The sequence below is a fragment of the Mastacembelus armatus genome, chromosome 5 (genome assembly GCF_900324485.2).
Source record: "Mastacembelus armatus chromosome 5, fMasArm1.2, whole genome shotgun sequence".
Classification (NCBI taxonomy): Eukaryota; Metazoa; Chordata; class Actinopteri; order Synbranchiformes; family Mastacembelidae; genus Mastacembelus; species Mastacembelus armatus.
In genome coordinates, this window is record NC_046637.1 from 15,792,792 (window position 1) to 15,819,652 (window position 26,861).

General features: G+C 40.8%; 1 protein-coding gene and 1 long non-coding RNA gene across 5 annotated transcripts; both read left to right on the top strand.

Annotated features, from left to right (window-relative positions):
- The first annotated feature begins 424 nt into the window (after positions 1-424).
- On the top strand, positions 425-26,042 carry atxn7l2a (ataxin 7-like 2a). 4 transcript variants are annotated; one of them, XM_026307386.1, is made up of 11 exons: positions 425-1,219; positions 2,204-2,272; positions 2,491-2,824; positions 3,289-3,342; positions 3,516-3,760; positions 4,734-4,816; positions 13,193-13,404; positions 16,120-16,300; positions 16,786-16,907; positions 22,242-23,208; positions 25,673-26,042. In XM_026307386.1, the coding sequence occupies exons 1-11, from the start codon at positions 1,090-1,092 to the stop codon at positions 25,688-25,690; spliced, it is 2,415 nt and encodes an 804-aa protein (XP_026163171.1). In that variant the 5' UTR covers positions 425-1,089; the 3' UTR covers positions 25,691-26,042. The 4 variants fall into 4 exon arrangements, with proteins under 4 accessions (XP_026163171.1, XP_026163170.1, XP_026163173.1 ...); XM_026307385.1 differs by lacking the exon at positions 25,673-26,042 and having other exon boundaries at positions 22,242-23,876; XM_026307388.1 differs by lacking the exon at positions 3,289-3,342 and having other exon boundaries at positions 1,063-1,219.
- LOC113130614 (uncharacterized) lies at positions 8,735-11,122 on the top strand. Its single transcript, XR_003295716.1, has 2 exons — positions 8,735-10,704; positions 10,898-11,122. It is a non-coding gene; the product is annotated as an uncharacterized LOC113130614 (long non-coding RNA).
- Positions 26,043-26,861: the final 819 nt, after the last annotated feature.

The following is a 26,861-nucleotide window of genomic DNA, read 5'->3' on the forward strand; positions in this document are numbered from 1 at the left end:
GTGATTTCTGATTACTATGTAAGAATACCTTCATTCTGTGCTTCACTCAGTACACAGTGGTATGTTTGTCCTGAACATACTGTATAGGCTCAACCACACCCAATGTCCCAGCCCTCAATCACTGATAGTAAATATCGGTCCAGTGACTTATACCTGCTGTCTACAGGAGAAAGTATTTGTCTGAAATGGTAAATGGTGTGAATAGGAAAATTTGGACATAAGTGGCTTGCTTGCACTGTTGGTAGGTATGGGGCTCTGATGAAAATACAGCTACAGTATGTTTACAGTATGTACCTTTCAATGTGTTGTATTTGATTGCTATAAAGAGGTATTTTAGTGTTTGATCTACCCACACTACCCAAAGACTGTAGAGCAGGGGTCTCCAACTCCAGTCCTCCAGGTCCACTGTCCTGCGCCTTTTCCAACAATTCGAGCCCTTGCAGTTTCTGATTGGGTGAGCACACCTGATCTAGGTAATCGGCAGTGGGTAGGGCAGGGATAGTTGGAGAACAAACGACAGTGGACCTCGGGGACTAGAGTTGGGTCTTTTGTGTACACTACTGAAACTGTGGTGACACAGGTGTCAACAGCACAATTTTGAAATGATGTCATGAGTACACGAACTCACACACGACATTCAGTATATGTTAATTAGGAACTTCATGAATTGACGTTAAGGATAAAGTGATATGAGGAAGTTACCAATACATTTGAATGGTTTGAGAAAATTATTCCACCATTTTGGACTTGAAGCCAACAAGGCATGTGTTTTTTGTCTGTTTTGGAACTTCCATGTTTATACATTTGCAAGGCTCTACAAGTAGATTCATATGCATGTTTACAATGTTAACAAGGTTTAATGACATTGGGTTTCCAAACTTAATGCCATTGTTACTTCTTTGCATATTGTTGTTTTAACACTCGGAAAACACGCCGTATTAATCTTTTTCAGTAGTTAAAGAAAATGCCATCACTCAAGAGTGTTTCTACTCCAGTACCATCCGTGTGGGTGTCCCAAGAACGCGCACAGAGGAAGTTCCTTTCTTGTCGAGAGCGCGAAATATGACGTAAGTTGGTTGCCGCGCAGTGATGATGGCGGTGCGTGAACGCGCAGTAAAAGTAATGGCTGCTTTGGATCGGCGGGTGCCTAGCCTCGATGATTTCGTGGGTCAAAGCTGGACTGCCTGGACTGAGTGGGCCGGTGTGACAGCGGCGGATGGTAAGGAAGCATCTTGACGCAAACACTGGCCGCAACGAAGTCATTTAACCAAAGCCGTAGGCTTAATTTTCGTGGAAACGGAGGACAGAGCTAAACATGTTACCCAAACAAAGACCCTGCCGGGTCCTAGCGCTGGATGGGTAACATGTTGCTGTCTCTCAGGTCCCACTGAATACGTTCCCTTCAAAACAAAATAAGTAATATTTATTCACATATATCCTTTGTAGTCTATATTTCATAGTCCTAGCCATGAAACAAGCTGCCAATGTTGAAGGGATACTTTTGGTTAGAGTGTACTAGCCGTGGTGCGGTAGCACCAGAGCGGAAGGTGGGTAATGTGGATCGCTGGGCGAGCAACTTCTTGCCGTGGAAAGCTAGGCTAGCTAGCTAGTGAGAAAGCCCGACAAGCCGTTGACGATGAGGCAGTTAACGTTAGCATGCTAATGGTAGCAGCTGGAGGACTCGGAGTAGACACCGGTGACGGAGGAGGAGTCTAATGCTGTTGCCACCATGTAAATGCTGGCCCAGCCTTTGATATTAGCAAACGTTACTCTGTGGTTTTTTCGCTTAATATGAACGTTCCTCCTTGATTGCCACCGTCGCCGTGTCCATTTAACTCATGTTAACATTTCTGTACACGTTGGGATTCCTCAAATGTGTGACATCTGCCCAAAAAGTGTTCATGTCTTCTCAAATTTAAGTATATGCTCTCACTCATTGGCTGGCAGTGTTACCCTGCCCGTTAACTATCGAATAAAGTCTTCCTCCACCACGCAGTTCAATGAGCTAGTTGGTGTTGGAAACTATAACAGACATGACTAGCACTTGACCTGCAAATCAGTCCTTTATATAACACAGTTTAAGGGTCTGTTTATGTGCGGAATTTGTGAAGTAAGGTTGTTCTTTGTGTTGCATTTGAACCTGACAGGCGTATATGGCTAATGTTGTTTATAAGACATATATATGTGAAATATGATTTTTCAGGGCCTGATGTGGACGACTGCAGCAAGAATGGCAAAAAGGCTGCTGAGACCATGTCACTCAGTAAGGAGGGTAAGTCTGCCAATATCTAAAAGACAAGGTACAAATTTCAACAGTATTTTGTACTGGTTTTATTCAACTCAGATGGAACTTATTTAAAGGCGAGATTTGTCATCTTTCCATAATGCAGCTGACAGACAAAGTTACATTGCTCTGTTTCCTCTTTTGTAGCCTTATATATATGTATCCATTGTATTCCTTCTCATCGTTCCTCTTTACTCTCCTCCCAGACATGTCCATCTTTGGCCTCTACCCTGGCCATGATGATTTCTATCTGGTGGTGTGCAGCCATTGTGGCCAAGTAGTGAAGCCACAGGCATTTGAAAAGCACTGCGAGAGGAGACATGGCCCTCTTGCCAAGCTGTATGCCCGACTGCGCTCTCCCAACACTGCGCTCCAGCAGAGGTCCCATCACAGCCACTTTCCTTCCCATGGGACCAACGCTGCTTCCGCTTCATCTTGGGAAGGTAGGGGCCAAAGTGTTGGGCAGCTACGGGCAGCTCCACCTTCGCCTTCTACCCTGCCGCAGTACAGGCACTCCAAGAACTCAAAGGATGGAATACGGTAAGAAGAGTGGGGCAAGCTGGGGGAAAAAAAATAACCAGAGCTCAGAGTCACAAAATAGCTTTAAAGGATGGTGTGTAGTTCTGGATTTTGAAGCATTAATGCATTGCTTCTTTGCAGTACTACATTTAGAAATCTTTTATTTATATTTAAGTGTCTGGCCGACTAGTGTTCTTATACAGTGTAGAGAACAAAACTTTTGTTGGATTGAAAGTCAGCACAAAGTTAAGACTACTAGAGACGAGGTGGAATCTTTGAAGTTGGAATCTACAACAAAAAATGTGTTTTAAAGCAGTTAAAGAATGGAAAAACAATGCCTCACATCAGCCTTAGATACTTTATAAACAAGGGAAACCCCTCGAGTCATTGCAAATGCAAAGAAAAAAATATTAAATGCTGATGACATGAACAATGTGTACTGAATTAATATGAGCAGTTTTTTTTTTTTTTTTTACTCACCATAGTATGCTGTCTATGATCATCAAAAATCAGCAGACTGCTGATTTATGCAGCTTTAGATAAAACTAGCTTCTATTTTGCTGAATGTGTAGTATTTGAATCTTCATCTAAAACCACATAAAACACTTACCATGATATTTACGTGAAAAGGGCAGATGCTTTTTTAAGGGTTTGCAGTTGTAAAAAATGTAAGGCAAAACTTAGTACTTGCCCTTTCTCTCCCATCACCCAGACATTCCCCGCTGGACAAGACCTCCTCACACAGCAGCCACGCAGAGTCATCAGTATTTAAGCAGCCTCCAATGAGCTCTCCACCTCCATCACTCAGAGATCCCCCCTGGCCGCATGGAGTCACCCCACCTGGCAGGCCTTCACCCAGTGACAAGTCCCCTGTGCAGAGCCAGAGGAAGGACTCCTGTCTTACCTCTGCCGTGCCAGGCCACCGGATCCCCAGACCCTACAACAAAGTGGCCTCCAGTGAGTACAAATAGAAAGATTTGGGTAATATAGAAGTATTCAAAAGTTAAATGTTGGATAGTTATTATATAGTCTGTGCTGCTCAGGTGTACTTGCCTAATAATTATGGTCCTATTTCATTAGTTCACATTTGAAGTATTTAAGAGGAAGTTGTAACTAATGATCAGTTCCAGTTAAATGTGCCATTACTGAATTCATTCATCTGTGTCAAGTAACTCTAAACAACTCTGTCAACATGGAGTGGGGGGAGATCAAACAGCGCCTCCTCCTCTCTGGGGTTGTCTGAATGCCGACACTCACCCGAAACTTTGTTTTAGCTTCATACTTTATTACCTGTACTTTGAAGTCTGCAGTATAGTGCTTTGTTTTGGTCGACATTTTTGCTTGTGTTACACCAGGAGGTATAGTGTAGCGTGAACATAAACATTTTTACTTTTTCAGCAGTACAATATTATCTTTAACTGAGTCAAGAGTGTTGTATAACATTAGTGACTACTCATCAAAATTACTGTAAATATACACACATAAGTTGCTTCACTGTATAAGTTGCAGGACAAGCCAGAGGAGTTTGTGTCACAAAAACCTCCAGTTTATATTATACGGCAGAATTTAACAACTACAAAGACCCATTAGAGTGGCAGTTTGATTTTCCTGTCTTAATCACAAAGTGTATGTTACCATGAATTGTGTGCACAATTTTAATTGACACAGCAGCTGCAGTCTTCTGTTGGACACTGCACAGGACACTTTTAGGGACAGTACTGCTGTGTAGTTGCTGGAGGAGCTGGAGGTGATGTTTCTTATATGTTCTTCAAACACACCCAGGGGGGATTCCAGATTGTAGAACACATTTTGTGAAACTTTCTATTTGTAACAATGCAGGTGTTTGTTAGCATTATTCACAGCACTACATTGGGGTGTAGCAATGGTGACATGCTTGTTTGACTGTGTGATGTTGTCTTTGTGTCCTCAGAAAGAGAGTGTGACTTGGACAAACACTGTGGCGTCCTTGATCCTGACAGGAAGAAAATCTGCACTCGACTGCTGACATGCAATGTAAGCTCACACACACAACAAGTTCAAACCCTGCTTCTTGTCTTTGCATTTTTTTTCCTCATTCCTCTTTTCTTTTTCACATTTTTCAGTTTTCTATTTTCCCCTCTGCATTTAACCCAGTTATTACACATCAGAGCAAGAACGTAGGTTATAATCTTGCAGTCTTGTCATTAATGAGACAACAACTAACTAGTCAGAAAATATTTTTTGTATTGTGACTTTTATACAGCTTTTAACAGAAACGTGGCTGTGATAGAAGAAAAGATGGCCTGTGAGGGAGACACTTCATAACAAAGTGGTACACCTAAAGCTTTTTTAAAGTACATATATGGCTGATACTATGACTGACTGCAGCATACTAGATAAGCGAGTGGACCGGGGCAAGCTTGAAATAAAGGGAAACAGAACCAGTAGTAAGAGAATGTGTGTAAGAGAGTTTATTATTTGGTAGATATGTGGACCTACCAAATAATGTCAGGAAGAGGAGTTCAGTGGGACAATATTTATGAGCAGGTGCTCAGCTGGGAAAACAGCTAAAAACAATCAAACCCTATGATGATTTGGGTCTAAATGACAATCGCAAAGTAACCTCACTTCAATCTTCTCAAACTCCTCATAAATGTAAGTAAAATAAAGTAAATTAAAATAAGATGTAAAAGCACTTTAAGAAAACAAGGATGAACAATTATTTGAAGGCAGCAGTAAACAACAGTGTTTTCAGTTCTGATTTGAATGAGCTGACAGTTTGAGCAGACCTCAGGTGTTCAGGAAGTTTGTTCCACAAGTGAGGAGCATAGTAACTGAATGCTGCATAGTAACTGAATGTGCGTCACACATTTGGTTCTGGTTCTGGGAACACACAGTAGACCTGTCCCAGATGACCTGAGTGGTCTGGAAACCTCATAGGGAACTAATACATCTTGAATATATTTTGGTTCACAACCATTTAGTGCTTTATAAACTAGCAATAAGATTTTAAAATCTATCCTTTGACTAACGGGAAGCCAGTGTAGTGATCTGAGAACTGGTGTGATATGGTCCAGTTTCCTGGTGTTTGTAAGGACTCTGTCATGTGGTCATTAGCTTTGAGCAAGGTTCTGAGGTAGTGCGAGCGATCATGTGAGATAAGTGATTTTTAGGAAAGTTATTATGCTGAGCAGTCTACATTTTATGACTACCTTTTTGGATAATGTCTGCTCCTTGAAGTGTAGGTGGAATAATTTTAGATTGACGCTATTTCCACTCGATGACTGACGTGTGCTCATTTAGCCATATTTCTTGTTAAACTGTTTTTTTTTGTTTTTTTTTTTGAGTATGCGTCAACTATCTCTGTTCAGGTATGCGAGACAGAGGTGATTTAAATTCTTAAATAGGGTTAGCTGATTAGACATGTAAATTGACTTGACATGGATGAGTTAATAAAACATAATCGATAAGACCCATAGCCTAGCTTAAACTGAATATCATTTTAGTTTTTAAAAGCAAGAGTTATTTTGCATGGAAAAGGGACAATGTTTAAGTTTTTTATGGAGTCCTAAAGTCAATATAACATGGCCTTTTTGTATGTAGGAATTAGAACATGTTGAGTACTTAGCACTAATCAATTCTAAAACTTTGGGCCCAAGGTTTTTTATAGAACAACTAGTGAGAATGTTAAAATATCTAGTGATAATACAAGTTTGCAGAGAGTTTATCAATAATGCTTGTGACTTTAAATTCAACAAATCAGTATGGGAGTATGACAAATCTGCTAACAGTTGCCAGTGATGATAAATCCTGACCCTCCATTGTGAAATCCCGCAGTCATATGTAGGCAGTCATACAGTGGGTACGGAAAGTATTCAGACCCCTTTAAATTTTTCACTCTTTGTGTCATTGCAGCCATTTGCCAAAATCAAAAAAGTTAATTTTATTTCTCATTAATGTACACTCAGCACCCCATCTTGACAGAAAAAAACAGAAATGTAGAAATTTTTGCAAATTTATTAAAAAAGAAAAACTGAAATATCACATGGTCATAAGTATTCAGACCCTGTGCTCAGTATTGAGTAGAAGCACCCTTTAGAGCTAGTACAGCCATGAGTCTTCTTGGGAATGATGCAACAAGTTTTTCACACCTGGATTTGGGGATCCTCTGCCATTCTTCCTTGCAGATCCTCTCCAGTTCTGTCAGGTTGGATGGTGAATGTTGGTGGACAGCCATTTTCAGGTCTCTCCAGAGATGCTCAGTTGGGTTTAGGTCAGGGCTCTGGCTGGGCCAGTCAAGAACGGTCACAGAGTTGTTCCGAAGCCACTCCTTTGTTATTTTAGCTGTGCACTTAGGGTCATTGTCCTGTTGAAAGATGAACCTTCGGCCCAGTCTGAGGTCTTGAGCAGAGGTTTTCTTCCAGGATATCTCTGTACTTGGCCGCATTCATCTTTCCTTCAATTGCAACCAGTTGTCCTGTCCCTGCAGCTGAAAAACACCCCCACAACATGATGCTCCCATCACCATGTTTCACTGTAGGGATTGTATTGGGCAGGTGATGAGCAGTGCCTGGTTTTCTCCACACATACCGCTTACAATTAATGGCAAAAAGTTCAGTGTTGGTCTCATCAGACCAGAGAATCTTATTTCTCATAGTCTGGGAGTCCTTCATGTGTTTTTTGGCAAACTCTGTGCGGGCTTTCATGTGTCTTGCACTGAGGAGAGGTCTCCGTCGGGCCACTCTGCCATAATGCCCCGACTGGTGGAGGGCTGCAGTGATAGTTGACTTTGTGGAACTTTCTCCCATCTCCCTACTGCATCTCTGGAGCTCAGCCACAGTGATCTTTGGGTTCTTCTTTACCTCTCTCACCAAGGCTCCTCTCCCACGGTTGCTCAGTTTGGCTGGACGGCCAGGTCTAGGAAGAGTTCTGGTCGTCTCAAACTTTTTCCATTTGAGGATTATGGAGGCCACTGTGCTCTTAGGAACCTTGAGTGCTGCAGAAATTCTTTTGTAACCTTGGCCAGATCTGTGCCTTGCCACAATTCTGTCTCTGAGCTCCTTGGGCAGTTCCTTCGACCTCATGATTCTCATTTACTCTGACATGCACTGTGAGCTGTAAGGTCTTATATAGACAGGTGTGTGCCTTTCCTAATCAAGTCCAATCAGTTTAATTAAACACAGCTGGACTCCAATGAAGGAGCAGAACCATCTCAAGGAGGATCAGAAGAAATGGACAGCATGTGAGTTAAATATGAGTGTCACTGCAAAGGGTACTTATGACCATGTGATGTTTCAGTTTTTCTTTTTTAATAAATTTGCACAAATTTCTACATTTCTGTTTTTTTCTGTCAAGATGGGGTGCTGTGTGTACATTAATGAGAAATAAAATGAACTTTTTTGATTTTGGCAAATGGCTGCAATGACACAAAGAGTGAAAAATTTAAAGGGGTCTGAATACTTTCCGTACCCACTGTATTTCATATTGCCCATTTATTTCTATACTGAGGTACTAATTAGTTATTCATATTTAAATTCCCACAGAAATACCATTATTGTTTCTTCTAGGAATGCACCAGTGATTTATGTCAGTATCAGATATTAGTTTTAGTTATGATTATCTTTGTAAGACTTTATAAAGTGTTAACTCCATAGTCGTGCTGGGAACATTCAAATATGGCACTATAAGAGAAAACAAAGTGTGTTAGTAAATGAGCCTCCAGAACCACTTCATTATTTCTTGACATAATTTCTTAAAATCTGTGAAAATGTACTGGTGGGATGAACAACATTTTTCCAAAAAATATCCAAACACCAAATGAATGATTTAAGGATAATGGTGTATCTACATAGGTTTACAACATCTGGGGAAAAAACAGATTAAAACAAACAAACAAAAGAAGCTCCAGTTATAACTCTGGAGCTTTTTTTTTTTTTTTTAGGAGGACGTAACAAACATGCTCAGTGACTTTTTAATTTATCACACAATACAATCCCTTAGCATATTTAAATATTACAGTGAAAATTATACCACACCTGATAGTTGGTTAGTTCTCAGTGAATCAGATTATTCTAGTGTACCTGTTTCACATATAGTAGTGTGATAGTTTGAATATTTTTAAATATCTTTAAAATCTTCAAATGATCTACATGAAATGTTTCAAGCAAAAATATATTGGACTGTTGCTTCTCATTGAAGAAAAATTTATGCTGTTGAAATAGCAAAGCGAAAGATGAAGACTGATATGAGATCAAAGTAGATGTTTTCAAACAAGTCAAACTGCAGCTAAGTCATTGTTAGTTATCACTGCTGACTGAAAGATTTGAAAATGGCTCCCAGCACAGGAAGAGTCTATATATGGTGACTGGGTGTGATCGAGGAAGTGTGTGTGAGAGGCCTTCTCTAGCCATGCATTTGTGAAAAAAATTGACTTTAGATTTCAAATATGATTGACCAAACCTCAGCATTTCAAAGGTGACATGTAATACCCTTTTTTAGCCACAATAACTCTCTGAAGAAGACTTCTGTAACGTGTTTGTGTAAAAAATGAGCAATGATCATCCACCACAAGCCTCTCAACCTGTGTGTAGCAGACAATCCAACATGACTCATTTTGGCGTCATGTAGGCTTGAATAACTCCCCCACACACACACCCACACCCACACCGCCACACAGCCAAGCTGGCAACCAGGCTACAGCAAAGTGACATGGCTGCAGTGAAAGCACAGCATTGCAAACCAACAATAATTGACCCAGGTTCCGACCCAGAATGAGACAAGGCTCCCAAACCAGCTGCCCCATCTGGGCTTCAACAGGATGTTCCTGCAAGGTCAGTTAAAAACATTGTCACTTACGTTTTTTTTTTGGGGGGTTTTGTACATAGCTATATCAGCCAGTGACGATGCTATTTTATGCTTTTAGAACAAGAAATTAGGAGGAAAACAGCAATATAATCAATGATATCACTGATAGAATAAGGGGGGCTATAAGTCACACTTGTTTTAATATTCTGGCCTGTCATGTGACTTATAGAGCGAAATGAGTTGTAAGTGTTAATTTACTGTCATTTTGTTGTATCGTCACTACCGTTAAAAAACAGTTCCGTCACTCTTGTCTTAATTGAAGATAATGCTGTGCTGCCGAAACAGTAAAAATGCTTATGTTCAGGTTAAACTATACCTCCTAGAGCAACACAAGTGAAAATGCTGTACTTAAGATTTCACGCTGCAGCTATTAAAGTATGCAGCTGAAACAAAGTTTGAAGTAGGTGTTGACACTGGCGGAGTTGTTTAGCGCTACTCGACATGGATGAATGAATTCAGGAATGCATTTATTATTATGCATAGCCTATATAATTCATAGGCTAATTTACAAATATATTTAATTAAATTTATTCTGTTCAGCATTGACATTTTTGCTAAAAGCAACTAATATACTTATAGTCTGGTATACAGTAAACAGCTGGTCTACTTTGACCACCTACCACAGCTCTGAGAAGGGGCTGTCTGATATTCTGTCCACCCTGCTAATACATAGACACACTATTTAGAGTAGCTATATGATTAGATAGCATATTTCTGTGTATATATTTTGTTGATCTCTTTCCTGGCACAGGTGTGCATGTGGAAATTGCATCACTATGCCTACAGAGGTTGAGAATGTTTGCTGCAGGCCAATATCTCTGATATCATAACTACTTACTGTATAAACATCAAAGTATTTAGGGTTATTTTATCATCACTGACTTGATTAAACTTCTACTCACATGTCTTCCTATACTAGGTCACCAGAAGAGACCAGCAGTGTGAGCATTATACATGGTAGAACATTCTGAATTCGAACTAAATGTATTCTCTCTGTAGAACGCATTCAATGTCTGTAGAGCTGACTATCGGCCCTTCTGTCATTGGGAAATAGAGCTGTAAGTATTTATTATATTATTCTTCTTTTTCTAAATTCATGATGCATGCTTTTGAAAACCTGGGGACAAATTAGTGATGAGATTTAACATTTCTAATTCAAAGTTTGTCATATTAATTAGCTTCTCTGGCCTTTTAAACTGAATACATCATCATCACTGAATGGATCTTCATCACTGTCTCTATATCAATCAGGTCCAGAAAGACCTTCTCAAAGATCAGCTCCATAAAACCATCTACATAGTCTGCGGTAAAATGATTTCAGCTTTAGAACAAACTGTTAGACCATTGTAATGTTTACTTGGTTGTGTGTGCAGATCGTTTAGTGAATGTTCATACAGTATTATTATTCATATATTATATACTATTGTAACAGTACTTACTGTTTTTATGATAATAAAGTTTTATCTTTTCGTTTTACACGATGTGTTTGGTGTTTCCATTTAGTTGAGTACAAATTTCAATACAAGCTGGTAAAATCAACTGAAGTTTAGGAAATTGTGTAATAGAGGATTTGTGAAAATGTATAATTTATCAGATGTTGAGATTAATTCAAAGATTTAGTAAAGACCTTCTGTAGAAATGTAATTTCATAATTTATGTAAAGTCACTATATGGACCGTATAAAGCATTAACAGTCTGATATAGTCATAGTAATAATAAGACATCATTCAAGTTTTAGCACAAGAAATGCTTTTCAAGATATGTACTCAGCAAAACGAGACAAAAAGCAAATACCCAAACTGCTTTTATTGTAGACATTTCGCTAATGTTTTATGTCCTACATTACATGTAAACATAATGTTATAGGATCAGTGTAACAGCCAGCCCAGCAGTGCTCAGACAGTACCAATGTGTAATGTTGGTAAATCTTATTTTCGACATGGGGAGTGCATGTTAACATGTTTTAGGTCATTGGGCTACAATCATTAGAACTAAAGTTATTTGTTGGCTACCTGTAAACCATGTATTTCATTAAAAATGTGTCACACTCATGAAGAGATAGTAAATTAAATTATTCTGATGTCAGTTATGTAGGTTGTGTATACCTTGTTTCCACCTTTCCCACAAATTGTTTGTACTGATCTTTCTCAAGCAGTTTGAAGCAAGTCCACTACTTTACTGACCAAGGCTAGTGAAATAGTTGGTGAAGTGATTAGCACACACAGATAAGTTCTTGCCTACCTTTCGAGGAATGACTGTTGGTTTCTTACTATGCCAGCCTGCAAGAACACTGGGTGCTCAGCTGGTACACTCTGTGGATCACTAGGCCACAAGAAACACCTAAATCTATGTGACAAATGTTAAAAAGTCAGTTTTGCATCTTTTGTACCCTCTGTCTCCACCAGTTTGAGAGATGTAACTTTGAATGGGTGAATTTTGTCATTCTTGTAATAAAATTATAGTCAAAATAAAATATAGGTTATTCATAACCAAATAATAAAAACTGACATCAGACAATATAAAGACATGAAGATAAAAATTATATAATCTAAAAACTACAAATACATTCAAACTGTGGCTTAAGTCAGTTGAATAATAAGCTTATTTTACACTGCTGAGCTGAAAAATGGTATAGTGCTCAAAGCTGAAATTCCCAATACAGGCAACTTTCTCCAGCAAAATACAAGGTGCAGTGAAATTCCTGAACTCATACTATTTTCCAAATACTTGTGAAAAATTAATTCAGTTTAGTCTATTTTTATTTGTATAGCACAAAGTCACAGAAACCCAACAAATCTCTCATGACGTTGGAGAGGAAAAACTACCTTTAACAGAATCGGGCTCAGTTTGGGTGGCCATCTGCCTTGATGAAGTTCTCCAGGTGGTCTTTTGGATGTTTGTCCAATTAATGACCTCCTTTCCCAGTTTGTGAGTTTTGGTGGCTGGCCCTCTATTGGCAAGTTTACTGTAGTACGATATTCCTGATACTTTGCTGTTACGGACTTAATGGTGCTTTGTTGGATATCCAGAGTAGGTATTTTTTTGTAACCCAACCTTGATTTATACTTCTAAAATTTTGTCCCTGACCTGTTTGGAGACCTCCTTGATCTTCATTGTGCTGCTTGCTTAGTGCTGCCTTTTGCTCAGTGGTGTTGCAGACTGGGGCTTTTCAGAGCAGGTATGCTAGATGAATGCTGAGATGATGTGACACTTAGACTGCAGACAGAGGGATTTAATGTAACTAATTATCTGACATCTTAGGGTAATTTGTAGGACCAGAACTTACTTAGGAGCTTTATGGCAAAGGGGGTGAAGACAAATGCACATACCAATTTTTTATTTATTTATTTGAATGTTTTTAAATAATTTTTGTTAAATTCATTTTACTTTATCAACTTGGACTCAACTTATGGGGTTGTAATGCCACAAAATAGGAAAAAGACAAAGACGGGAGTGAATACGTTTTGCAAGGCACTGTACATGGAATTAACTCCTTTGTATAAATCTATGTGTATCTTAATTAATTGCACATATTCTGATTTTAAGATCCACTCCATACACCAGCGGAGGAAGGTGGTGGGCCGAAGCAAGAACTTTGACCAGCTGGTAGCAGAACTAAAAACGAGGGTTCGAGAGAAAGGGGCCCAGTCCTTGGAGGGAAGCTCCTCTACTGGACGATCCCCAAGCCCAGAGGCCCCAAGAGAACAGGCTGGAGCTCCACACTGCAGGAGACCTCTGGCCAGTCTTCCTGCATTCAGGTTGGTGAGATTTACCGAAGCCTTTGTATGATGGCAATTCTACTCATTTTACATTAGTCATTTTCAAATTGATACTGCAATTTAACCGAATGCAATTTGCAAACTATAAGCTGCAATCATTTTTTTTATGCCACAGATTCTTAACATCCCTCCAAGCTTCATGTACACATACAGTGCTCTGCCCCGGAGGCTTCATGTGAAATGTGCAGAGGAAGTGAGTGAGAGCAGACAAAAAAGTTCAAGGGACATTATTATTCAATTGATAGCTGACTTTACAAGGAAAGACATGATGGCCCTAAACTCAGTGACCCATGGCGAACATACTGGACAAGCAGTACAGCATCCCTTTACCCTGTATAGAGCATGCACAGAGAAAGTGACAATGTAGACCAAAGCTTGAATATACATTTAATTTAAGAATAGTTCTGTCTGTGTGCAGTCTGACACATGGACCACCCACCAGGGTTTAGGCACTCTTAGCCTTTTGCACATGTTTTTCTTTTGAACACAAAACTATTTGTGTGCAGGAGAAAAAGTGAGTGGGGTGAAGGAGGGCATTGATCGGAAAATGTATATATGAAGACTGTATTCTAACCAGTGTTGCCTTGGTTTTTTTTTTTACTATTATTTACAGCCTGTTTGCAAACTTGCAGTGAATAATATGGAAGAACAGGAACTCCAAATCTTAAATCTAAAAGAAATCTCTGTATTGCTCTAGAAATTGAAAGTGAAAGTTTAGAAATTGCAATTAGATAATTATCTGTATCATTCAGCCATAATATGCTGCAGCATGGTGGTCGCCTCACAGCAAAAAGTTTCTGGGGTTTGAATCCCATTTGATCCTTGTTCCTTTTTGTATGGAGTTTACATGCTCTCCCTATGTCTGTATGGGTTTTCTCCAGGTACTCCATCTTCCTCCCACAGTCAAAGACAATGTTTGACATTGGCTGACTGCTGACTCTAAATTGCCCATAGATGGGAGTGTAAGTGTTTGTCTGTCTCTGTGTGTCAGCCCTGTTATATACACTGCTGATCTGTCCAGGGTGTACTCTCCCTCTCACACAATGTCAACTGGAACCGGTTGGGGTGAGTGGATGGAGAAGAAACAAAAGGACAGCAACAATAAACAACAAATTAACACTGGGAAGGTTGGTGGGACTGTGAGAAAGCACCAAGTTAGGGACATTCAGTTGTGGCATATACATGTGAGGGGAGGGGAGAGGAAAGAGGACAGGACAGGAGAGCTCAGTGTACAAATGGGGAGTCCGCAGGCCGTCTAGTCTCAGGGGACACCTGAGCCAGCCCTAACTATAAGCTTTGTCAAAAAGGAAAGTTTTAGGTCTAACCCTAAAGGGTGTCTGCGTCCTGAACCTAGACTGGGAGCTGGTTCCACAGGAGAGGGGCCTGATAGCTAAAGGCTCTGGCTTTCATTCTACTTTTGGAAACTCTAGGAACCACAGTAGACCTGTGCTCTGAGAGTGAAGTGTTCTATTGGGATGATATGGTACTGTGAATTCCTTAAGGTATGAAGGAGATTGATCAAGAGGGGCTTTGTATGTGAGGAGAAGGAATTAAAATTCTATTCTGGATTTTGCAATGGAGAGAATCTAATATAGGAGAAATATGATCTCTCTTGCTAGTTCTTCTGGCTGCAGCATTCTGTATTATCAAATATCAAAATCATTAAATTAACAACTGGTCTACTCCTAGTAGTAGGAGTAGTACTCCTCCTAGTAGACTCCAGATAGTAAAAGTTAAGTTCAAATTGCAGTAGAGAGAGCTGTTTAAGGTTAAGCAGCACAAAATGGGTGAATGGCTGACATTAATGTACATGCCCTTCGTCACTCAGAGTAGATGCTGTATCACATGTTCATTCATTTATTCATTCATTCATTTGGTCTGTCTTACGGCAAAAAATGATGAACATCACACTTTCAGGTGAATGGTTGACCACGTGTTTACCCTTTCAGATTGACCATCAAAGTGATTAAAGTTTGACATAGCATTATCTGTATAAGGCCGATTGCACTGCAGTCATTTTCCTGCTTATGCCATTTCTACTTCTGTCAAGCTCAGACTCATGCCATGCGTTATGGAGTACATCACTGTTCAGGATACATCAAGCAGATTTACTTCACCGATCAAGTTGACATATGGAAATAAGAGGAATGTAAATTCTGTATTTATGATGTGGCGCCAAGTTTTGTTTTTTGGTTTTCATTAATTTGGTCCGTCTTACGCAAAAAACGATGTACATCGCACTTTCTGGATGTAAGCCCTGTTATGGCTGTACTAATTTAGCATTCATTACTAATCTGGTAGGGGCAACACGGTGGATGAGTGGTTAGTACTGTTACCTCATAGCAAGAATGTTCCCCGTTTGTAACCCGGTTTGTGGATTTTGCATGTTCTCCCCGTGCTTGCATGGGTTCTCTCCGAGTACTCCAGATTCCTCCCAAGTCCAAAAACATGCATGTCAGGTTGATTGGTGACTCTAAATTGCCCATAGGAGTGAATGTGAGTGTGTGAGGTTGTTTGTCTCTATGTGGTGTCCTGTCCAGGGTGTGCCCCTGCCTTTCACCCAAAAGAGAGCTGGGATAGGCTCCAGCAGATCGCTGTGACCCTAATTAGGAATTATATGATGATGTGATATACTCGGTATCACTGTCTCATTAGATACCAATTGGATACCAAATAATAGAATTTGTTCAACAGTCGGTCTACAGCTGTCTCAGAGTGCACCCCAGAAGAGGACAGGCAACGGCAGGATGAGGGAAGTCTCTGTGCCCCGTCACCTCTCGTCCATGGAAGAATCTCAAGTGATGAAAGTGAGACAGAAGGACCCGAGGAACCCGCTGAGTTGCCTTTTTCTGCTGCACACCCCAGACCTTTAGCGGTGAGCAGATTGCACTTTAATTTAACAGTAAGGAAACTGTGCAGTTTGTTTTCCTGGTAAAGATTATTTGAAAATTGTCGATGTGTTTTTTTTTTTACACTTAGTCCTGAGGACTCTGAATGGTCTTTAATACTGTCTTTAATAGCCTACATCCAGGGGGGGAGAGTTTGAATGGCAGTTTCAGTGCCAGTTGAACTTCGTAACACCTATAATTACTCCCATGGATAGTGAAAAAATGTGGGTGATCTAATATTTATCTGCACAGCAGTCTCTTGCTTAGGATTTGTATTTTCAGATGCTCAGTCAGAGGATAAAATTTGTGGTTTTATGTTCAACTGCAAACAAGCCTAAGTTTTGCAACCCTCATGTAAGTTATTATAAGGAAGTGGAGGTTTCATCCAGTATAATTTTATTTTCAAATTGTTACCTGCGGAGGTTCCTATGGTTCCTTATCTGTATCAGATTAACAAGTCCTCTTTCTGTAGGTGTGTTCATTTGGTAGCCAGGCACTGGGTCATGGCATCTACACATTTGACAGGAGACTTCACCACCTGAGGTCGGCTCTAAGCAGCATGCTGGAGCAGCACATCAGCGCCCATCTTTGGAAGTAAGAAACCTGAGCTCACATTCCTGTTTGGCTTTAGCTTTCTTTTATGGTGCTAATTTTTGACATTTTCTTGTTAGGAAACACTTGATTTCTTTTTCTGATGATTTGATTTCATTTTCTGGCATGTACGTAGTTAAAGCTACTCAGTATATACTTTTCTGAATCTTTTTATTATGATTTCTGCTGAGAGTTAGGGTTGGTGGTGGTTAGTAGTGGAGATAGGCAATAATTTTCAAATATTTCATGCAACTATGGTTTTGTCTTTAAAAACAATGAGCCAGTGTTTTGCTTCTACCAATGCCTGGAGTATGATAGCTAGGTCAGTAAATAATTTTACTACAGCTCCAAATACAAACATAAACAAGTAGTGCAAACTCTACCAGGTTAACTTAGCATATCACAACAACTCTGCACAGCCATTTGAACACAAGGCATCCAGCAGAAAATGGGGTGTGGTCCACAGATCAACAGTCAAATAGCTTTGTCACTTGAAGAAGTAAGTGTTATGATTAGCATACAGAGCAACCAATGGCCTAATCTAAGGGGATGGGTTTTTGAAGTTTAAAGGCAACTGTTCAGCCAGAGTATATGTTCCAATCAAGAAAAATGGACACAGCACAACTGGATAAACTGTATGATTATGATGATGAAGCTGATGCTGCTAGAGATAGTAATGATAATGCATGTGAGCTGTACAGTCACGCTACCAGTGAACAGTCTTGTGCTTTCTCTGTAGTGGGCCTGCAGTGTGTCTGTGAGCAGTAGTTATCAAGTACCCATCAAGTATCAAAGTACCGATCCCTAGGTAGTAATATACAATGCTGCATGTTACTACTGATACCTAAACAGTACACATAAAAAACATTTTTTTAGTAAGGATGACTGTACAGTGACTTCAGAAGGTGTTCACAATTTGTACAGTCCTATGTTGTAAATTTTATTTGAAGTAAGTTTAAGAGGAGGTGGAAAGAAGAATGAGATAAACTCAAGATTTGCCCGAATTAGTATAAATATGTTTGTCTATCTATCTGTTATATCTGTGCTATTTAATTTAGATCAATGGGCACAAATGTGAATTTATGTGTTCAAAATGATATATATATATATAAATAATACATTAAAGTGTGAAAAATGGGAGGTGTAAAAACTTTAAAGGTGACAAAATGACTACCACTGTTGAGATCACACATTGGATATTTGACATTTACCATTTGCTAGTCATTTTTAAAATGCTGAGTGGTGAGTAATAGATGGGTTGAACCAGATTAACTGCGCCGATCCCCTTCCCCTTAAATCCAACTTTTTAGATTGTGCCCCACTCGAAAATGAAGAGATTGTTACATTGGATCCTGTGCAATGTGCAGAACATATGCAGCTAAAGTGTAACCCACTGCTTAGTCACTGAAGCATGATGAAGTAAATGGGGTTTTCTACTACAAAGAATGGCAGTGACGAATTCTGTGATTTTAGCAGTATTTTCAAGATTTTTCCTGATCATCAGTTAATCTTTCTTTTCTTGATCAAGAGCCCTATTGTCAGAACTCTGCTTTACCCTGATTACCTGGCATTTTAGTGCAGAGGGTTGGCTATATGTTGGAACCAAGATGGGCACACATAATCTAAATTGTATTCATCACACATACAGGATGAAGAAAGTAGAACCTGCTGTCTTCTTTTTTTTAAACTAACAAAGACCTTTAGTGTAAACATGAAAACAAGAATAAATATTGTCTTTGTCTTTCTAGAAGGTGAGTCATGGCAACTGGACTTGTAGTAAAGTCGAAACGTTTTATCACCAATCCAGATGGCTTTCTCAGTATAAGAGGAAGCTGATAGAAATCTCAAATTTATCGTTAAGGTGGTTTCACTCCACCCCTAACCTGAATAGGCCCATTAGGTGAACAATGGAAGTGAGCACAAATGAGGTGAGGTGAGGGTCATTAGGATCTAATGGTCAACTCTTGTGACCCCTCTTGTGACCCCCTCTGATCCACAAACTGGGTGTGACCTCCCTGAAAGACATTTGATGTGTTCATTAACTTCGTGGGAACAGATGGAAGGGCAGCCTGGTAGATTGAGGATAAGTTATGTCTGAGCCCCTCACTCCTGTTAAGGCATGGTTTTTCCACTTGAACATATCTATCTATGTATGGCTTCTCTGACTCTTCTCTCAAACCATCTATCATCTCTGTCCAAAAATGTTTACATCCTTATCTTCAAATGAGTGTCCTGTGGCCATTAAATGGAGGTACACTGCTGATTGTGGTCCAGAGGAGCTGCTCCTCCTGTTAAGTGGTTGTTTGGTTTCTCCAATGTAGATTTCTGAGCATTCTTTCCTACACTGAATGGCATACACTATATTGCTCAAATTTTGTTTTGGTGTCCAGTCTTTAGGGTGAATTAGTATTGTCTCAGTGCCTCTCTGAAACACCACTAAGGTTTTTTGTCTGTGCATCGCAAGTCTCAGCTTGTTCACTTGTCTTTCTGCCTGATGCAGATGCTGCCTTATTAAAAGCTCACTTTGGGTAGCCACAGGTTTTTAGGGCTGTCTTCAAATGTGTGTCCTCCTTCCTCTTGGCTTCCATAGAGATGGGGATATTTTTTGCTCTATACTGCAAAGTCTTAATGACACCAACTTTGTGTTGCAGTGGGTGGTGGGAGTCCATACGTGGGGGTTTTCCTGATGGTGACTTCACAGTCCAGAAAGGCTAGCCTGTTCTCTTGGTGTCTTCTTTGGTGAACTTAATGTTTACATCTATCGCATAAATGTGATCTGTGAAGGCCTGAACTTCCTGGATGTTGATTTTTACCAAGGTTTTATCCACATGTCTAAATTAATGGGTTGGTGCTATCCCTGTGAAGGAGTTGAGAGCTTTCTTTTCTATTTCTTTCATGTACAGATTAGCAATGGTGGGTGACACAGGGGGACCATGGCACATCTGTGTTTCACCCGGTGTTTCTGCATGAGAAGTATGTGGTGTTCAGATATAAGTCCAGAAGCTGGGTTGAGGCTGCTCCTGGCAGAGAGGGTGCTGTTCTCTTTTAGTCTTCTTCTAACAGCTGTTAGGAGATATCAAAGGATACCATTATTTCATCTGAAACTAGTTTTAGATCTCTGACTTTGGAGGAAAATTCCACTGAGTTCTGGATGTGGTGGTCTGTGTGACCTACCAGTGGTGCTAAAATGGTGGCCAGGTGTTTAAGAATGTTATATGTAACTGAGTTTATGCTGTTGACGATGGGCCTAAGGGTGGGTTCGTTCTTTATGTATGTTGGGGAGCCCATATAGGAAAGGGGTGGTCTCCCCTGGATACAGTCGGTGGTAGGTACCCCTGTCAATGGCATTATCCTTTTACAGGTGTTTTGAACAGTCAGTCACTTTTTTCTTGTAGGTGCTGGTGGTGTCCCTTCTTAATCTCTCATAGGTCTGTTGGTCCTCCAAAGTGAGGTTTCTTTTCTATAATAGTCTGCCGTGTTCAGGACCACTGTGCATTTCCCTTTGTCTACAGGCCGGATGGTGAGAGTATCATGCTTGGACAGGGATGACAGTTACAGCTACTCTCCTAGGTGGTGAGGTTGGATGGTGGTGGTTTTGAAATGGAAAGTGCTGCAGTAACTCTCAGCTGGAGTTCTTCTGCTTCTGCACCACAGATTCGGTGGCTGTCATAAAGTCCACAATATGAACGTGTTTGGGCATGAATGCAAAGTTAAGTCCTTTGGCTAAGACTCTCTCCCTCTCTGCTTCCGCTTCCATTGATCACCTAACGAGCCTGTTTAGGCCAAGCGGGAAATGAAACCAACCCAGAAGTGTTGGTCTTACGACTCTCATCCCATTTACATAGTCCACCTAACCATGAATAGACTATTCATGCCAGGTGTGAAACCAAGTGAAACCAACTCAGAAGTGTGGGTCTAATGACTGTCTCCCATTTATATAGTCCACCTAACAAGCCTATTTAGGCCAGGGATGGAGTGAAAGCAACCTGAACAATAAATCGGAGATGCCTACCAGCTTCCCCTTAGACTGAAGAAGCCACTCGGATTAGTGGTGAAACATTTTATCCTAAACACTAGAAGTCCAGTTGCCATGATTCAGCTTCTAGATATCTTCATCTGGACTGAGAATCTTCACAGACATATGCCCCTGCTTATCACACAGTAAATAAAATACAACAGTCATAAAGCCCAAAAATACTGAAAATGGAACTAGTACTTTCACTGAACAGTGGTTAAACTGCTAAAACTAAAATAGGTTTAATGTGGTATGTGATATATCAATGGACTCCAACCAGATTCAATGGACAACCAGAAAATAGCATTTTATATAATAAAGAGATTTTAAATAAAAACATATTTACTTACACTACTAGTCAAAACCCCAGTTTTTATAGAAATTTAAGCATTTTAAGTCCAACAAATAACAAAGGGAAGCAGTAAACTACCAGTGGTGAAAAGCATCATCAACAGGACCTTGGAAACTGAGAGGAAGAGGTCTGGCAGACAAAGCAAACCTACAAGTGCAAAACATCTGTAGGAACAATATTGGAACATTCCAAGTAATATTTGATATCCATTGTAGATAGCGCTACGAGTGCATTCAGCTGCTTTACAGCTCACACATTTACATAGCTCTGTCTGGCACAATTTGAGAAATACTACATTTTTAAATACTCACACGGGAAATGTTTTCTTGTTCTTTATTAAGAAAGTGGTCAGATAGTATTTTTAGTAATTGCAGATGTCATCAGTTTAAAAAGGCAAACAGGTTCTGCATGTTCAGTTACATTTTGCAAAATGTAACTTCAAATTTACTATGCACAAAAGGTGTATAGTAAATTCAACAACTAAAGGATGACTAAAATTTACTACACAGAAAAGGTGTGTAGTAAATTTCAAGACAATACGACACACTTTTTGTCCTCCTGGGTCAAATTTACCCATTCTGTTTTGACTGCTTATAAAGCATGACCACCAATTTTTTTTGTTTCACCTTTTTAGTGAACTTGTTGAACTTGAGATGATTTGTATTGTGATTTGGCGCTATACAAACAAAATTGAATTAAATTGTGTCTCATGCTCAGGTCTAATGCTGAAGTAACTTCTAATTCTTGTAGTCATTCAGAATGTTGTAGGCCTGAAAACTGCTGACAGTATATTTGCTAAATTATGTCAAATTTTGGATCTTAGACAGAGTTAGAAAATATGTTCTGAATAAAAAGTAAATCTGAATAAGGCTCATTTGTAAATTAAGGATTAGAGTTATCAAAAAGATATTTTCTGATCAAGGTATCCATTTGACATATTAATTTATGGGTTTGCTTTTTCTCAATCCAGGAAAATACCTCAAGCTACAGAACTCCAGTTTCCACTTCCCTTGGGGAAGACCATCACTTCCTCATCTCATTCCTCCGTAGCCACCATGTCCTCCTCTTCATTACATTCTAAAGTCCGTACAGGAAGTCATATCAGCTCATCCCTCAAAACAGCATCCTCCTCTTCTTCCAGTCGTGTTCAAGGGAGACCCCCGACAGCCCTACAATCAGAGAACTCTGGAGAAAGTGGCAGCAGCATCAGTGGTGGCCATCTAATGTCTTTGGGTAAGCCTGTAGCAGTGCGTCAGGTAAGTCCTGGGAGACCCAAGAACCCAGTAGGACGTCCCAGCAAGCAGATGCTGAAGCTACGAGAGGAGGCTGCTGCTGCAGCTGCCCTCCGCAAACGTAAAGCCCCATGCCAGGAAGGGGAGCACTCAGGCCCTGACAGGAACTGCATCATCCTCCAGGACCGGGGCCGTCCACCTTCCACCACCTCTTCCTCCTCCTCTTCTTCTTCATCGAAGGCCCCTGTTCCTTTACCTCTTCCACACGGACAGACCAATGGTACGCTTTCCCCTAGCAGCAAACCTCGCCCCCAGCCATCCACCTCAGAGTCCCACTCACCAGCTGCCAAGGCAGTCTGGACGTACAGAAGGACAAACCCTCCTCTGGGCCATTCATCCCCCCCAGACGTCACCCCCGCTGCTAACAACTCTCACAGCAGGGCTGGAGTAGGGGACTCAGGATTGCACGGGCAGGGCAGTGGGAGGGCCTTTGAGCAGCAGGGGCTGGTCAAGAAGCGCAAGGGGGGGGGGGGGAGCATGGAGGAGCACTCGCCCTCCTCAAAACCCTCAGTGCACCGTCTGCCCCCATCTTCCTCTTCCACTTCTGCCACCTCCTCCTCGCCACGTTCTAACTTCTACCCCTGGAAGGACAGTAAAGGTGGGGGGCTGTCTGGGTGTGTGGAGAAGAAACTGGGCACACAGAAGGTGAGTTTGGAGAAGAAAGCATGGAACTGAGCAACACAGGGTGACAGAAAAAATGATTTGGTAATTACAGTTACAATATGCAGCTTTTCCCTTGATCAGAAACAAATGTCTCCTAGTGGAGACAATAAATGTAACCATGTACCTTTTCTCGTTGAGGCTGCGGACTTTCTTGGTTGAAGAAACAACCAGCTAACTGCCTTTTATTGTGACACACCCAGATATTCTCAAATCATCCTTGAAAAGTCAGCTTCAGACAGTCTGAAAGTGAAGCCATGAACAAAGGCGTATGCTACAGAAGTTATCTTTTGAGTTTAAAGCACACTTTTTTGGCAGTAGTGGTATTAGAAAGTTGTTGTTTTTTTTATGTGACAGATGTAACCATTTTGAGTTCATGGGAACAAAACTACAGGCTTTAGGCAGAACTCAGTTTTTTTTTTTTTTGTGGACAAAAGTGTTCATCTGAAAAATCCATAGCAACTGTAATTTACTCGTCTAAAAAGTCAGAATCATAAATAAATGAGGCGTTACATTTGGATGGTGGACTGTGGACAGCTATTTAGGCCCGAGCAAGGACCGAGGTCCCAGCGCAGGGACTATTATAATCGCTCAATGGGCAAGGGATGAAGAAGCGTTTACAGCCTTATTTGACCCCCTGAACGTGTGTGAAAACTCACCAAAATTTGCACCCCCCTCAGAATCGCGTCACAATTTGATATTTTATGGGTTTCATAAACGACCTCAAAAGAATGGCTCTGCGGTGCCCCCGACAGAGGTCGAGATACATTGGGCCTATGGGAGGTCATGTGACACTTTTTTCATCGTACAGTCGCAAAACCTGGCACACATCTTCTTCATGTCAGGCCAGGCAAAAAAGCTTATTGTGTCCCGGTCGTGTGACCGACAGGAAGTCCACCAGCTGGGGGTTTATCTCGAGGTCATTGAGTTCGTTGATTTTACTCACCTCGTATTCTTTCGAACTCCTCCTTGGGCTTTTGACCGATCGAGCTCATTTTTGGCCAGCGTCACCTAGACCCATGGGGCTGCAAAAGTTATCCAAATTCTTTGAATAAGTATTACGGTTTTCCTTTGGCGGGCGCGGCAATTTGGCCTAGGCTTTTGGCTCGCCGCCATTTGTTCAACTTGTAATAACTCTCACACGCATTGTCGGATTGGAATCGGACCAATTGATGAATTGTAGTCCCTGCCGCCCTGGACCCATCTGATTAAACTAAATCCAAATAGGCCATATAGCGCCCCCTGTATAACGATTTGAAAATTGCCATTCAAACCAAAGCATTTACTTTGTCAAAATTGTACCAGATTTGGCACACACATCCTTTAGGGCGTCCTGATCATAAAAGCCGATCGGACCCATGCCCTAATTTGCATGTGGTTGCCTTGGCGATGACCGGATCTCGCCATTCGTTTCCTATGGGAATTTTGCAAAATGTCCAGCTTTTTTCAGAACGGTACCAGATTTGGCACAGACCTCCGTGGGGGTCCAGTGAAGGACGTGGTCTACTTGGGGGGGTGTGGGGGGGGCGGATAGCGCCCCCTATGCAGTTGCACTTACTTTGTCAGAACTGTATCAAATTTGGCACAGACCTCCGTGGGGCTCCAGGAGAGGACGTGGTCTACTTGGGGCGGTGTGGGGGGGGGGCGGATGGCGCCCCCTATGTTCTTGCACTTACTTTGTCAGAACTGTACCGAATTTGGCACGGACCTCCGTGGGGGTCCGCTGAATGACGTGGTCTACTTGGGGAGGTGCGGTCTCCTCGGGGGAGGGGTTTTGGGGGGGCTGCCAGTTTTTGGGGGACGGTCGATTCGGAGGGCGGGGGCGCTTGGGGAGGCGTTTCGTTCGGGGAGGCCGTTCGCTTGGGGACGTGGTTCGTTCGTGGAAGCGGTTCAGTGGGGGACGCGGTTCGCTCGCGGGGGCGGCGCGCCGGGGGAGGCGGTCCGCTCGAGGCGAGGGCCGATCATCGCCGCTTGCGGCTATATTTATAATTTATGTCTGTAGTTAAACCAGCATACTCCAGTCTAACATGAGTCAGTTGCAAATTATGAAAAATGTATGAACTTCAGGTCTAAAAAGTTTGTCACCTCTCAGCTGAGAGCTGTGTTTCCATGGCAATATCCAGTAATACTGATAGACATGAGAATGAGGCAGAGACTGCAGTAACCATGTCTCATATTTTCTGATTTTAAAAGGCCTAGTAGTAACTATTCTTCCACAACACGGTTACTCTGGTACTTGCATATAAGTTGAAGCCTTGTTTGCTATGCATTTTAAGTTTACAGCTACTGAAGAATTGAGTGACTTAATCAGATTTAAAAGTACACACCTTGATGTTGGTACCATATCCAGCCTGGTAATATATACAGAACTGAACTGATCTCCTGTATATCTTCTGATTCTGGCTTTTCTGTTTTGTACAAAGTAATAATTTGATGTTTCTCTTTACAGCCAAAACTGCACCATTAAGTGTGCCTGCCTTACAAGCCACTATGAGGGAGCCTGCTCTTCTCAGTCAAAGACTGAGACAACAGGACTTGTGCGTGTGTCTTTGTTCTGTTGAGCACAGGCTCAAGTATGATTGTGTCAGGTTGTGATTTATGTGCATAGTGCAGTATGGATCTGTTGACGTGAATCGCAGCAGGGTGTGGGTGTTTGTGTGTTTGCTGTTGTCTGGATGAATGTCTGAGGAAGAACTGGGAGTGGGAGGGTGGGATGAAAATCAGAGTATGGATTTAGAAATACCTCAAGACCATCGGTTATGCTGCTAAATTAAATATGTTGATTTATAAAATGGATTAAAAATATCCTTTACACTTGGTTTCTGTGACTTATTTTTTATAATTCTAGTTATATTTAAGCCCTTGCTGGCCCTCTTAAAGCTTTCATTTTTTTAACATTAACATGCCACAGTGTATGACTGAATCTTTGTGTTTTTCAGCACTTACTTCATTTGAAATTCGTCAGCATTTGTTATCTTTGAAAACTCAAAATTTCTACTAGTTAATGTCTATTTTGAGTGTGAGAATTCTGGTTACATATCACTGATTTATTCAGCAGATGTCTCGTTATTACTTTGATATTAGGCCACTACATGCTGTTGTAGATTATCTCTGACACTTTGATTTTGTACATTTATTTGTGTTTGTTAATATATAAAAAAAAAATGTTGGTAATGTAAAAAGCTATTTTTATACTAAAAAACTGTTTACATTGTAGAGGGATATGTTTCTTGTTTATGAAAAGGTGCAGTATGCATTTTTAATATGACCAAAATGATGTCTTTGGTTCTCAAGATTGATTAATGAACTGATGAATGATAGATGTAGTGACAGATGAACAAAACTGCCCTAGATGTAATCAGAAATTTATGATAAAGAAAAAGTATTGAACTGGTGTGGGAGCTAAGTAGTAGCCTGGCCAGCCAGACTAACCTTTTTTCTCTTCTATACAAAGAATTAGTCTAGAATCTCTAGTCAATTTCCAGGGGGCGGGCCAATGGACGCAGAATAAACCAATCAATATCATATCAAGGATATGCCGCGTGTGGTAGAGACGCTAGTGAATGGCTATTGCCGTTTTTGTCATAAAAACATGAGAATACAGTGTTATGACCAGTTCTGTGCATATTTTTGAACAG

Coding starts and splice junctions, on each gene's coding strand:
- atxn7l2a (XM_026307385.1), top strand. CDS start 1,090: ATGATGGCGGTGCGTGAACGCGCAGTAAAAGTAATGGCTGCTTTGGAT. Junction 4,817..13,192: donor CTCGACTGCTGACATGCAAT/GTAAGCTCACAC, acceptor TCTGATTTTAAG/ATCCACTCCATACACCAGCG. Junction 16,301..16,785: donor CACACCCCAGACCTTTAGCG/GTGAGCAGATTG, acceptor CTCTTTCTGTAG/GTGTGTTCATTTGGTAGCCA.